This window comes from Pseudophryne corroboree, chromosome 3, assembly GCF_028390025.1.
Source record: "Pseudophryne corroboree isolate aPseCor3 chromosome 3, aPseCor3.hap2, whole genome shotgun sequence".
Classification (NCBI taxonomy): Eukaryota; Metazoa; Chordata; class Amphibia; order Anura; family Myobatrachidae; genus Pseudophryne; species Pseudophryne corroboree.
This window is the reverse complement of record NC_086446.1, coordinates 493407547-493421981: the sequence shown is the minus strand read 5'-3', so window position 1 is coordinate 493421981 and position 14435 is coordinate 493407547. Positions and strand designations below refer to the sequence as shown.

General features: G+C 44.2%; 1 protein-coding gene across 1 annotated transcript in view; it reads right to left on the bottom strand.

Annotated features, from left to right (window-relative positions):
• The window catches only part of ELAC2 (elaC ribonuclease Z 2), a 268918-nt gene that overhangs the window by 92409 nt on the left and 162074 nt on the right, over positions 1 to 14435 (bottom strand). The window contains exon 16 of the mRNA XM_063960954.1: positions 11760 to 11898. Coding sequence (XP_063817024.1) covers positions 11760 to 11898 — 139 coding nt within the window. The remainder of the gene's footprint in view (positions 1 to 11759; positions 11899 to 14435) is intronic.

Sequence of the window (14435 nt, the reverse complement as noted above, 5' to 3'; positions counted from 1 at the left end):
GTTGAGGGGCCAGCACGGTGCCTCCTGAAATCAGCAGATTTTACGATGTCAGGGACAGCTCAGCTTAGTGTGAACGCTTCTCGGGTGATCATGCCATGGATAGAAGAAACCCATCAAAACCAAATAATATTTGACAGAACAGGGGGGGAAAAAAAAAAAAGGGGGTGAATGCAGATTGATTTAGAGAAACGGATTTAACGGTAAAAAAAACGAAAAGCTTTTCACTTTCTTCCTATCTGCGGGCACTGCTAACCTTGGAGACATTCCCAAGCTGCCGCTAGTGAAGGTTACATAGAAACACAGTTGTGCACAAAATCTGTCCAAAGCCTTTTAAGGCTTTGGAAGAAGCTAGATTGTGGATGCCTGCCAAGCTAGCCAAGACTTCCACACCAATTTGGTAGACTGGGCCACAACTGCAACAAGAACCATTACACTGTGACAATAGCCTGAATGATCAACAACGCAACATCAATTGTCCCTTAGTTGCCAGCAGCCATTTTTGAGCATGCAAGAAATAAACAGGAGACAATACACAGACATAAGAAATTGATGATCCATCAACTGAGATACAAAACATGGGAGAATCCATACTGCTGACATCAGAGCACGCTCTAGAGCAAGTACATCGGGTACTCATGGAAGGTGGCCACCACAGAGGACAAAAAATAGTCTTGCAGAGACTAAAGCCAACAATGGGGGTAATTCCAAGTTGATCGCAGCAGGAAAATTTTTAGCAGTTGGGCAAAACCATGTGCACTGCAGGGGGGGCAGATATAACATGTGCAGAGAGAGTTAGATTTGGGTGGGTTATTTGGTTTCTGTGCAGGGTAAATACTGGCTGCTTTATTTTTACACTGCAATTTAGATTGCAGATTGAACACACCAGACCCAAATCTAACTCTCTCTGCACATGTTATATCTGCCTCCCCTGCAGTGCACATGGTTTTGCTCAACTGCTAACCAAATTCCTGCTGCGATCAACTTGGAATTACCCCCAATAAACAGGCTGTTCAGGGTATGAACATTAAGTAACACTGTGATTTGCGCTGTACTGGGCAACAGTGCAAGTTAGCCAAGAGACCAGAAGATCATCTAAAAGGAAGCCCCCACAGTTCCACAAAAAGATCAAAAGCCTCTGAATGGAGGAACTACTCCCTTGTGTGAATACCCCAGAGCTTTGAAGCCAGTGTCCCAGTAGTCCCCTTGGCATGAATGCTGCCAATAGCACTGAGTATATCTTTCTGCCCAGTGAACATGATGGCTGTTTCCATCACCAAAGGGTTCCCTGGGATCCCTCAGGTGTATGAATGCCATTACCTAGGCGATGTCCGAATGGATAGAATTTGCCTAGAATTTGGGACTGAGCTAGTAGCACCGCATTGAGCAGTGCTTAGACCAGGCATGTCCAAACTGCAGCCCTCCAGCTGTTGTGAAACTACTTATCCTAGCATGCCCTGACAGTTTTGCTGTCAGAGAATGCTAAAGCTGTGTCCGTGCATGCTGCGATGTGTAGTTTCTTAACAGCTGGAGGACCGCAGTTTGGACATGCCTGGTTTAGACTATGAGAACGAGCAACCATGGAATGAAAAAACGGATGACCTATGCAGAGACTGAGGGCCTGATTCAGAGTTGCAAGCAAACCCAAAAAGCATACAACTGGGCAAAACCAAGTTGCACTGCAGGTGGGGCAGATATAACATCTGCAGATAAATTTAGATTTGGGTGGATTATGGGGTATATTCAATTAGGGTCGAAAGCGGCAGTCTGTCGAAAAGACGTCAGTTTTCGTCTTTTTAAGGTCGAATCGTGATTCAGTCCCCGCTATTTTTATTCGACAAGTCGGGGAATTCGACTTGTCGAATAGTAAGTGAATCGGCGGTATAGCTGCAGATTCACATACTTCTGAGGAAAACGGGGCCAAATTCGACAGGGTTTGGCCCCGTTTCCGACCATCTCAGTCAGACATAAAAAATGTCGCGCTGAGATGAGGGACCTTAGAGGAGGAGACCCGCGGGCAGACAGGGGAGAGCAGCGCTACAGCACAGCGCTGCAGGAGGATGTGTCACAGTAGCGCCAGTCACGGCAGCGTCCACCCGACTCCAGCAAGTGAGGTCACGCTTGCAGGAGCCTGGTAGACACTGCCGTGAGGTCTGGCGGCTGTGAGACATCCTTCTACAGCGCTGCTCTCCTCAGTCTGCCCGCGGCTCTCACCCCTCTCCTCCGCTCACAGGTCTCATCTCAATTCGACTTTGTTTAAAATCCAATTGAGATGGGATTATTATTATTATTATTCTTTTATTTATATGGCGCCACAAGGGTTCCGCAGCGCCCAATTACAGAGTACAAATGCACATAAAAAATAGGAACACCGTGACTTACAGTTGAATACAATATAGGGCAACTAAGCATAACTACACTAGTAAACAGAGATAAGTTCCAGGTGGTCAAAAAACTGTGGGATCTGGGCAGTTGAGGATTATTAAAGTAAGAAAAGTATAAGCACATGAGGGAAGAGGGCCCTACTCGTGAGAGCTTACATTCTAAGGGGAGGGGTAGACAGACAGGGATGACACAGATGGGGTACATAGAGAGCGTGGAACAGAGGGTTATGTTGAGATTTGGCTAGGTTTGGTAAAGAAATGGGTCTTAAGAGCCCGTTTGAAGTTTTGTAGAGAGGTGGAGAGTCTGAGGGGGAGAGGTAAAGAATTCCAGAGAAAGGGAGCAGCACGTGAAAAATCTTGGAGAGAGGAGTGGGAGGAAGTAATCAGAAGACAGGAGAGTCGGCGTGCATTAGCAGAGCGAAGAGGACGGGTGGGAGAGTAAAGGGAGATAAGGTCAGAGATGTAGATGGGAGAGGAGTGGGTGAGGGCTTTGTAAGTGAGTGTGAGAAGTTTGAATTGGATTCTGAAAGGGAAGCCAGTGGAGGGCCTGTAGGAGAGGGGAGGTAGACGTAGTGCGTTTGGTGAGGAAGATGAGCCGGGCAGCAGCATTGAGGATAGATTGGAGTGGAGAGAGGTAATTGTCAGGGAGGCCAGTTAAGAGGAGATTACAGTAGTCCAGTCTGGAAATAATCAGTGAGTGAATAATGATCTTAGTGGCATCCTGGGTGAGAAAAGGTCTGATTCTAGAAATGTTTTTGAGACGAAAATGACAGGTTTGTGAGAGGTGCTGAATGTGCGGTTTGAAGGAGAGGGAGGAGTCAAGGATTACGCCAAGACAGCGTACTTGGGGGCTAGGGGAGATAGTCGTGCCATCAATGGATAATGAGATTGTGGGAGGTGAGGCTGTGCGGGAGGGTGGGAAGATGATCAGCTCAGTCTTAGACATGTTGAGTTTAAGAAAGCGCTGAGACATCCAGGAAGAGATAGCAGAAAGACAGTTTGAGGTACGAGTGAGGAGAGCCGTGGAGAGATCAGGGGAGGAGAGGTAGATTTGAGTGTCATCAGCATAGAGATGGTATTGGAAGTTAAAAGAACTAATGAGTTCACCTAAAGAGGACGTATAGAGAGAGAAAAGGAGAGGACCAAGAACAGAGCCTTGGGGGACACCAACAGTTAGTGGAAGTGGGGGGGGAGGTAGCATCATGAGAGGAGACAGAGAAGGAACGATCAGAGAGGTAGGAGGACAGCCAGGAGAGGATTGAATAGGGGTTGTCAGATGCATTCCAACAAATGCATGTCGGAATGGATCCGACCCTAATTGAATATGCCTCTATATATTTGTGTGCGCACAGTTAATACTGGTTGCTTTTGCATGTAGCCCACAAATACGGGACAGCTTTATTTGTACAGTACAATTTAGTTTTCAGTTTAAACACTCCCCACCCAAATCTAAATCTCTGCACATGGTTTTATCAGCTCCCCATGCAAAATGGTCATGTAAAGAGATGGGAACAGGGATTTAACAAACTGCTTTAGGAAGAGTGATAAGCCTAACCATAAAGTGGTGACCACTCTGAATGCAGATTTTACTGCAATGTAAAATTGATCTGAACTCTTAGATAACACAGCTTCTACAGTGCAAAGTTAAGGTAATAAACAGAAACAAAGCAGGCAGCATGAGAAGTCAAAGAAAAACATGCCAGAGTTCAATCCCAGGGTCCATTGGTAAAAGTATTTAGTAATGTCCTCTACTCTTTCTCCATCACTACTACTTTCGTCAGGGATATCCTTCCTCGTCCCTCAGGTTTGTCACGGCGCACAACACTGGCACAGAAAATCCACTCGGCTGTCTCCTTTATCCATCTTTCGATCCAAGAAACGACCCATGGGTAATTGCAGACCATGTGCTGTTTTTTTTTTGTGTGACCAATATAGTGCAGCCTCATTTATAAACAGAATCCCACCAAGACAGAGTCCCTGCCCATTGGCATCTCTCCAGAAGAACTTTGCTTCTACCTGGAAACTACCCCCACATGCATCTCAAAATTCAGGTATCAATCTCTATTAAAGCAATTTTAATCTCGAACTGTTACTTAACTTGCCACCCTCCCTGACACCTGGGTGAGCCATGAGGTCTTCTGGATGGACAATCTTGTGTCCTTAAAAAGGTATGTACTCCCCAAATTGATGTCGATTTTGCACACAATTAAAGACCCCCATAAACTCATACATATATTTAGAGAAGTACGTTAGATTATGTTTGAAGACAAAAAATAAAATGTGATTTTGGTATTTACCGATAAATCCTTTTCTCTGAAGTCACAGGAACCACTGGAACATGCTGACACTGGGTATAGACGGGTGGCTATAGGAAGCCTGGCACTTTAAATTTTAATAGTGTGAAAGCTCCTCACCCTCTATTCCCCATCAGCCCTCAGATAAAAATTAGCAGAGAGGAGACGGGACAAAGAAGTAGAAAACACTAAAATGAGGAGAGAGAGAAAAACACACATGAACAATCAACACTTTCAAAACTTGAACAACAGAGGCAGGTGAACAGCACTAGGTGGGTGTCCAGTGTCCCCTGAGGCTTCAGAGAAAAGGATTTATTGGTAAGTACCAAAATCACATTTTCTCAGTCAGGGACACTGGAAAATGCTAATACTGGGGACGTTCCAAAGTTTACCCACTAGGCGGGAGATCGCTGAGGAACCTGCAACACAAGGAAGCCAAAACTAGAAGCAGAAGCCACAAACGTGTCAAACTTGTAAAAACTTAACAAAAAGTATGAATACGAGACCAAGTTGCTGCCCGGAAGAGTTGAGTCGTGTTGGCTCCATTACTAGCATCCCACGACACACCTACAGAACGTGCGGAGTTAGCAGAAATGGACACCTTTTCAAGATAAGTCTGACAAATAGTCAGGAGAATACATCACAAAGTCTGCTCCGTAACCAGTCACCCCCGGCGAGGTGCATCATAAAGAACAAACAAAACATCAGACTTCCGTAAGTGCCCTGTTTGGGACACATACATTTTCAAAGCTCAAACTACATCCAGAGTAGAAGGCGTACCAGAATCATACCGTAATGACGTGACCACAATCGGCTGATTGATATGGAAAGCCAAAACGACCTTTGGAAGAAAAGACAAAAGGTCTCCTTAATTCAGATCGGTCTCCATGGAAAATAAGGTAAGGTGGTTTGCAAGACAAAGCACTCAATTCTGAACCCTCTGAGCAGAAGCAAATGCCAGTAAAAAGTCTTCCATAATAGGTATTTGAGGTCTACATCCTCCTAGAGGCTCAAGGAAACTAGACTGGAGAAAAGCAAGCAGGAGATTCACGTCCCAAGGTACCGTGGGTGGCACAAACGTACATAAAACTCCATGCAAGAAAGTTTGAACTTTCAGAAAAAGCGCCAATCTGCGCTGGAAGAAGATTAACAATGCGGAAACTTGCACCTTCAGCGATCCCAGACAGAGTCCGGAATCCAACCCTGCTTGAAGAAAAAGTAGAAACCGGGACAGTTGAAAAGGACCCAGTCTGAACACCGACTTTCGCACCAAGCCACATAACGCCATATGCGATGGTAATGGGCTGCTATAACTGGTTTTCTAGCCCGCAACATAGCGAAAATAAAAAGCATCCGGAATCCTATGACTGCTCAAAATGGCAGCATCAATAACCACCGTGTTAAATGCAGTCACGGTAAATCGGGGTGAACAGAAGGGCCCTGTTGTAACAGATCCAGACGTGGAGGCAGTGGCCACGGATCGTCCACCAAAAGGGAGTGCAGGTCAGAAAACCAAGCCCTCCAAGGCCAATCTAGTGCCACCAGAATCGTCAAGGCCAATTCTCTTTTGATCTTCTTGAGAACACGAGAAAGCAGCGGAAATGGTGGAAACAGGTAGACCAGGTTGTCCGGCCAAGGAACCGTTACAGTGTTCACCACTTCTGCCTGTTTATCCCGTGTTCTGGACATGTACCGAGGAAGTTGATTCAGTCTGGATGAGGTCCACTTGTGGGCAACCCCACGGCCGCACTAGTGCTTCGAAAACTTGTGGGTGTAGTGCCCATTCTCCCGGATGAAGATCCTGGTGACTGAGGTAGTCTGCTTCTCAGTTGTCCACAACCGGAATAAACACAGCGTAAAGAATGATAATAGTGCGTTCGGCCCAATGTAGAGTCCGTACCTGCATTGCTGCGAGTACGGCCCTGTTTGTTTACATAGGCAACAGCAGTCACGTTGTCAGACTGAATTCTTACCACCCTTGAGTGGAGAACGTGGGCGCTGTCCAGTAGTGAATTGTAGATCGCTCTCCGTTCCAACACATTTATTGGTAACTGAGATTCCTGAGGTGACCAAGACCCTGAAACTGCAAATCCAGTACCAGTGCACCCCATCCGCCGAGACTGGCATCTGTTGTCAGAACAACCCAATCCCATATTATGAATCTCCTGCCAGCTGTGATGTTGTTCATCTGAAGCCACCAAAAGAGTGACGCACTGATTCGAGGAGTTAAACATCAATAATTAAAGGATTGAGCGAGACCCCCACCATTGATGCAATAGATCCAGTTGAAAAGGACAGGAATGAAATCAACCAAACTGTAGGGCTTCGAAGGCCACAAACATCTTCCTCAATAAGCGAAAGCACAAGTGTATCGAAATGGTCCTCGGCTTCAGTCGTTTCTGTACCATAAGGCGGATACTCTGTGCTTTGACTTTCGGTAGGAAGACTTTCAGCATTCGTGTCCAGTATCATCCATAGAAACTGAAGATGCTGTGACGGTAGAGGCTTGGATTTCTTGAAATTGATTATCCAACGGTGTCTCACTAAGACGTTGTAAGCTAACAGAGCATGCTCCTGGAGAAGAGCTTCGGATGGCGACTTTATAAGCAGAGCATCCAAGTAAGGTGTGATTGTAATTCCCAATGACCTGAGATTGGCAATCATGACTGACATGATTTTGGTTAATACTCTCGGAGCTGTAGACAGTCCAAATGGTAAGGTTCTGAATTTAAAATGGTCCTGTTGCATCGCAAATCTGAGAAATGCTTGGTGTGCTTCCCAGATCGGGATATGTAGGTAGGCATCCTTTATATCCAGGGATACTAGATATTGCATGGGTTCTAAGCTTGCAATGACCGAAGTGATCAATTCCAACTTGAAATCGGTAATAAGCCACAAACTGACTCAGGGACTTTAGATTCAGGATTGGTTTTACCGATCAGTCTGGTTTTGGAACTACAAAAAGATTTGAATAGAAAGCCTGCTTCCCTTGGTGAAGTAGAACCAGCATTAACACTGCTGAGTTCACCAGGGATTGTATTGCCCCCTGGAGGGTAAAACTGGTCTGGCGGTAAAACTTCGAAATCTAGTTTGTATCCCATGGATACGAGATCGCGGACCCACAGATCCGTGGACAGGAGAGCCCAAGCGTCCTAAAAATTCTGAAGGCAGGCCCTCAACGTGGATACTCCCAGGTGGGAGGGGAGCCCATCATGCCACAGTCTTTTCTGCAGGTTTAGGTTCCTGGCGATGGGCAACTAGTTGCAGTTTACCACGTCCTCTACCTCTCTGAGGTGTAGCCTTTCCTCTTCCTCAAAAAGCCTGTGCTGTTTGAAAGGAGCAAAAAGAAGTCCCCACATAGGTACGTCTTGTATCTGTAGTCGGAGTTGGGAGATAAGTGGATTTTCCTTCCGTGGCCTGAGAAATCTACTAGTCTAATTCCTTACCAAAAAACACCTCTCCGGCTCATTGAAGAGCTTCTATAGCTCTCTTGGATTCTGCATCCACCTACCATGAACATAGCCACAATGCTCTCCTAGCTGCGATAGCAGTTTCAGATATTCTGGAATTAATCTGACCAATATCTTTAGTAGCTTCACCGAAGTAAATTGCAGATTTTTTAATGTGTGCTGCTAAAATAATCACTTTGTCAACCAGAACCCCTGCCTGTAGATCCTTGATTAACTTCGTGGCCCAGTTTCCTACTGCCTTGAGCCAGGAGCAGACTAATGTCAGCCTAAGCGACCCTCCAGCCGCCGTAAAGATTGACTTTAAAGTAGTGTCTAATTTTCTGTCAGGTCTTTCAAAGTCGTAGCCCCCAGGACTGGTACTGCAGTCTTCTTAAACAGCCTTGAAACCGATGAATCCACCTGTGAAGGAGATTCTCATCTATTAGTCATCGGGGCTGCAAAAGGGCGATTTGCCTGAAATCTCTTCGGGATCTGAAAACGCTTATCAGGGGTTTTCCCAAGCCTCTGACAGTTGATCAAGTTTTTGAGAGAAAGGATAGGTTTTTCCCAAACTAGGTTGTGTCTGCTGAATCCAGTGCTACTTTGTCCGATATGCACTGCCAAGATAAGGGGTTCTACCCCAAGTGCGGAATCCTGAGGAAATAAATCCTTCGATTCTGTGATCTCACCTAACTCACAATAGTCCTCATCAACTTAGGCATGGGACAGTGTTCTTCCCCTGGCTGATCTGATTGCAGGACCTGAGGCAAGAACCTCTTCCTTATCTGTCGTAAAGATGCCTTAGATGGATCTAGAAGCTCTGTCAGACCTTTACCGACTTGGCAACCTAAGACGGTTCAGTAGCAACAGAAGTGGAAGGTGATCTGGACACCTGGTTGAGATCAGCAGCCTCACGAGACTTACACATTGCAGCAAGTTCACTATGTAATTGTGACAGTACCTGAGAGAGCTACCGCCCAAGGGGAAGGGGGGGGAATAGTGTCCTGAGAGGAGCCAGATTGACCCCATCTACGCAACACAAGCCTCACACAAGGAAGAATCAACAGTTTGAGCTTTTTTATTGCATTTGGAGCAAACAAATAATTTTAGTGTTGCCTTTGCATTTGTTTCCTGCCTGTACATATACACACAACTCCCTTAGCAAACAAAACCTGTACCCAATGTCAGGTTATACAGGATTTAGGACAAGCAGGTGAATGTAATATGAAACCACTCTCAGTCCTACAGTGAAGAGAGAAAAGAACGCAACATTGTTAGAACACTGCTGTAGCCACGGGACCCTGATTGACAGGGAAAAGCGTGCTCTTTTCTGGCTCCACTCTGCCTGTATTTACAGTGACTCAATATGGAACCTGAAATAAGGTAAAAACGCTGTGATTCAGAGCCAACCGTAAATGGCTGCCAGCTGAAGCCTTCATAATAAAACAGTCACTGCGCCAAACAGTCCCTTCTCCCCTTATGTAAGAGGGAGGGAGGAGTGGTGAGAAAATGCAGCTGTGTTCCCTCGTCTATTGTGTGAGCTCTGATGGGGTAACAGGTGAACAGTTACTCACCACTGCGGCTGTCTGGTGTGTATCCGGACTCTAGGTCTACACTGTCTAGGTCAACGCACATTATGTCGACACCTATTGGTCAACATTGAGTAGGCCGAAATAGGAGATAGGTCGACACGGCCATTAGGTCGACATGAGTCATTTTTTGAACTTTCATACTTTACGATCCACGTGGACTACAATTGGGAACAGTAACCTGTGCCAAGCGCAGAGAGGCTCCTTGCCCGAAGCATGGCGAGTGAAGCGACAAGGTGCACTAATCGGGGTTCCCCGTCACTTTACAAAGAAAACCCCAAAAAAATCCAAACTCATGTCGACCTTTTTCCATGACGACCTTGTTCATGTCGACCTAATCACTGTCGAACAATAGGTGTCAACCTAGACACTGTCGACCCCGAGTCCCATACCCGTCTGGGACCCGGACCCCACTAAGTGGGGAAGGGTTGTCCCGACGCCAAGAAACGAAAAGGAGAAAATAAATCTAAATTTAAAAAAAATCCAGGCTGGAGCTCAGCCAAGTGTGACCGGCTCGCTCGGCACTATTCTAAAACTGAGGGCTGATGGGGGATAGAGATGGAGGAGCTTTCACACTTCTTTAAAATTGAAAGTGCCAGGCTCCCTATAGCCACCCCTCTATACCCCAGTGTTAACATGTTCCAGTGTCCCCTAGTGGCGGACTGAGAAAAAGCCCCCTCAGATGGCTTTCAGGCATATAGTATTTGCAAGTCATCATGGTGGCTTGCAGCTTCATGTCCCTTTACCAAGAAGCCTGTATTCCATCCCAGGAGGACTAGTTTCACACTCTTTATTTTAAACCCTGGATGGACCTGGAATAAGCTTTAAACCCAGAGTACCCCTAGATTGGTCTGCTGTGAACGTCAAAACAATTTGGACCTGCACTTAAACATTGCCCTCCTGCTGGCTTACTGTATATCTGAGATGGCAGATTGCTACCATGTATTAAATGTCTACTTGCCGACTCACAACCTCTCCATTACAGCTCTGGCAAGGTGGATTCCTAATTTACAGCTCTGCAGATGGTTTGATTGATAAAATCACCCTCTTTAGTCATTTGCTTCCTCCTGATTTCATCAGCTTTAGGACTGCTATGATTGCCAGCCTATTGATTAGCAATATTTGCAAATCTATCACTGGTTACGTGAATCACTGGTTACGTGATGCGGGAAGGTTGTAAATTCACTTGATGCTTCCTCTGCGGTCTAGTTCTCGTTAAGGTTGGAATATGCACTTATTTTAGATTACATTTATGGTGTCTGTTGTACATTCCTTTAAAATTTGTTGTATCTTCCAATTATTTTTATTCCTTTCACCCAATTATTTTTCAGTACCGAATATACCTTGTCCAGAACTTCAATAAAAAAAAATAAAAAAACACCCCCAAAACACAAACCTGGCCCACTTCAAAAACACTAAAATAAAGAAAAAACTGAGCAACTAAGAGGGGTACAGAGAAGAAGAGCTAGAGTACAAACAAAAGTTACAATTCAGCATTCGTGCCTCCTGAAGTGCCCCCTCCCAGATACAATTAAAAGGGAAAAAGGGTCTATTCCACTGGTTCCCAAACTTTCTTGAATAATAGCGCCCTAGAGTATCAGCATTTTTTTTTTATGGCACGCCTAGGACAAAAAGTTTCATTGATTTTCAGGAAAAAAAATATGTGAAAATAAAGTAAAGTACCGGTAATCCTCAGGTTCAGTTATATGGTGGTGTACAGTTGTTTTCTAGTTGTCCATATATTTTATGATTGGCAGCCACTAGCACTGGTTTTGTCTATAACTGACCATTTTGATTTGGTCCTGGACCACCAACCCGAGGCACCCCTGCAAGAGTCCTGCAGCAACCCAGGGTGCCTGAGCACACAGTTGGGAACCACTACTCTATTCTAAACAAACCTTTCCCCACAAATACACACTTTCCCAATAATCACACTATTTTCTAGAAATATAGTCCAAATTATTTAGGCCTGGAAATACTTTGTCCTAATTTAAGATTTTTCATAGAACTAATGTGGAACATGCTGCTAAATATCAGAGCACTTACAGTGTGGTGATCAGCATGTATGTGGGAAATGAACACTGCTGACAACTGGCTGAGAACATAATCCACGCGGTCTCCATAATGACGATGTAGTTGGCCAAATGTCCCCTCCCCACTGTCCAGCAATAATGATTGAGAGGGACTGAAAAGAAAAAAAACAAACCACAGATTTAAAAAAATAATATTTTTTTATAATTAATAATAATAATAATAAATTATTACTAAGTAAATAGTCTAAATCTGAGCACATACTGGCAGATATATCGGGCGTTCAATTGAACGGTCATTATATCGTGGGCGCGTCGGCGGGGGTGTGACGTGACACATCGCTCAAAGACATATCTCGTTGGTCCTGCGGCATAAGAGGTTGTCTCTACAGGAGACCAACTTGGGACAAAATGTTAATTTAAATATACTACTGAAAACCCTAAAATGCTGAGGTGGGCTTTTGAGGAGTGTGCCCACAGCTCCGAGAATGACAGCACCATACAAAAAAAAAAAAAAAAAAAGAAAACCCCCCACATACTGTGGCCATGTAACCAAACAGGACTATTCTGTAGGCACATCACAAATTTGATCATATAGCTAAAATGAATTTACAGTCGGGAATAAATTATTTCTCATAAAAAACAGCCTTTACTGTAAGAACTGTTAATGCGCATATTTAATGGAATATACCAAAAGAATTCTTATACTGCTATCTATATTTACAAGATTTTACTAATCTGCCCCTCTCCTAAGCCCAGGGGTTCCTCCATTCCACTTACAACCTCAGACGAAATCCAAGCAGTGGAGAGTGGACTTGTGGGGACAAGAAAAATCCAGATGTGTCCTCATACATCTAGCCTCAATATGCTATGCAGCGCGAGTGAGCCGCCAGGTCCCGTGCAACTCTAACATCAGGCGTTTTTTTAATGCCAGAAATGTGTCTTGGTCACATTGCACGGCTAGGACGCACCAGGAGACTGCTGATTAATTTAATATATGACACTTGTACAGATTTGCACATCACAGGCTATAAGGTGCATCATAGCATTCATTTGTGGGAGCGTGTACACGCATGCTCCCACTCGCACCACAACAGAAAGACAGGGCAGCTGAAAGTAGCGGGCAGCACTCCTACCACTGACCGCTCTTACAGGGAGCCGGCGCATATTGAATAACACCTGACTTCTGAGGAAGCCGCCGATTCCAAAAAGGAGGCGGGGAAAGGCGTCAAGCTTTTATTTATTTATATTTGCACCACCAAGCCAGAATTTATTTCTGCACCACTCTGTGTTTGAATGCTGAAGCAGTGGTATTTGAAAGATCCTCTAGAGATGACTGCACTACAGGGCTAATGCGCCAGCGGCCGGGAGGAATCTTCTCAGCAGAACGAGCAAAAGCTGTGGTGAGATTGTATACACGTTTAAAATTAATGGCCAGATATTTAATTCACTGAATGGACTATATACCACATGCTGATCATACTTTGAGCTGATATATTTACAGCTAGTAAGCTCTGATGTTAACTCTGCTCTGATATAATAACACAAGAATTCTTACCAGCCGGGATCAGACACATTGATACTAATTGGACACTGTTGCCGTATCAACTGGCCATAAAAAAAACCCAAAGCTGCTATGCCTATTTGATGGTTACAATTCTACAGCTATGAAAAAATGTTTACAATAGTGTCTATATATTAACAACACAAGCTCTTGAAGTACTTTTGCAGCAGATAAATTGATATTTACTGGATGAAGTGTTTGCCTGTTAATTGTTGGAAACACCTTCTATATGAAAGGACATTCTTATTACTGGAAGAAATAACCAGCTAAATTTTACTGTTTGTAATTATTTTTTCCGGATGGTGGTCATTTATGTATTATTTGATCAATTTTATCAATATAAGTCACATGTTTTAAATAAATTGTATACATTTTCAATTCCTGTGCACTGTAATATTTCTTCTTTAAAAACAACTGTTCAGGGTTGAGAAACCCCTGCAATACTGGCTGTACAGGAATTGTAGGTTAAGCGCTTGATTAACTTTTGAAGTGCGTTTGTTTTTTGTATAACACAGGTAGCAGGAGCTTGTTATCCAAAGAGTCTAACCTCTGGGCTCACTAAGTGGGCTTTACAATTTCCAAATGTCACTGGACGCCAGCTACTTAATTTATTGCTTTATTTATCTAGGCGAATAAAATGTGGTCATCTACTATGTACAGAGAAATGCATTTTTAATTTTATTATAGAGGCTACTTTCCCCCCATCTAGACGCTGATTGATTGGCTTTAGTCCTCAACCCTCTTGCCCTAAATGTTCCTGTACTGATGCATCCCTCTATCGTTGCTTATGGGACTGTTCCCATATTAAGAAATTTTGGATTCAGGTAAAGAATTATGCAGACACACATCTTTTGAATTATCTACCAGTTACGCCAGAATGGGCCGTTCTGGGAGCCCCACCTCCTACTGCCAAATTTACCAAAGGGAGTAAGAAACTTTAACCGATGGTGTGCGTCTGCCCCCCCCAAAAAAAATAAATTTATTTTTATTTTGCAACACTGGATTCATGCCAGCCCACTGACATTATGTTTTTTTTTTGGTTTGTTTCATTTCTTCATCTTCTATGTATGGATTAGCTTGAGGCCTCCCTACATAAAGAGACTGGAATTTTGTATTTATTTATTTTTT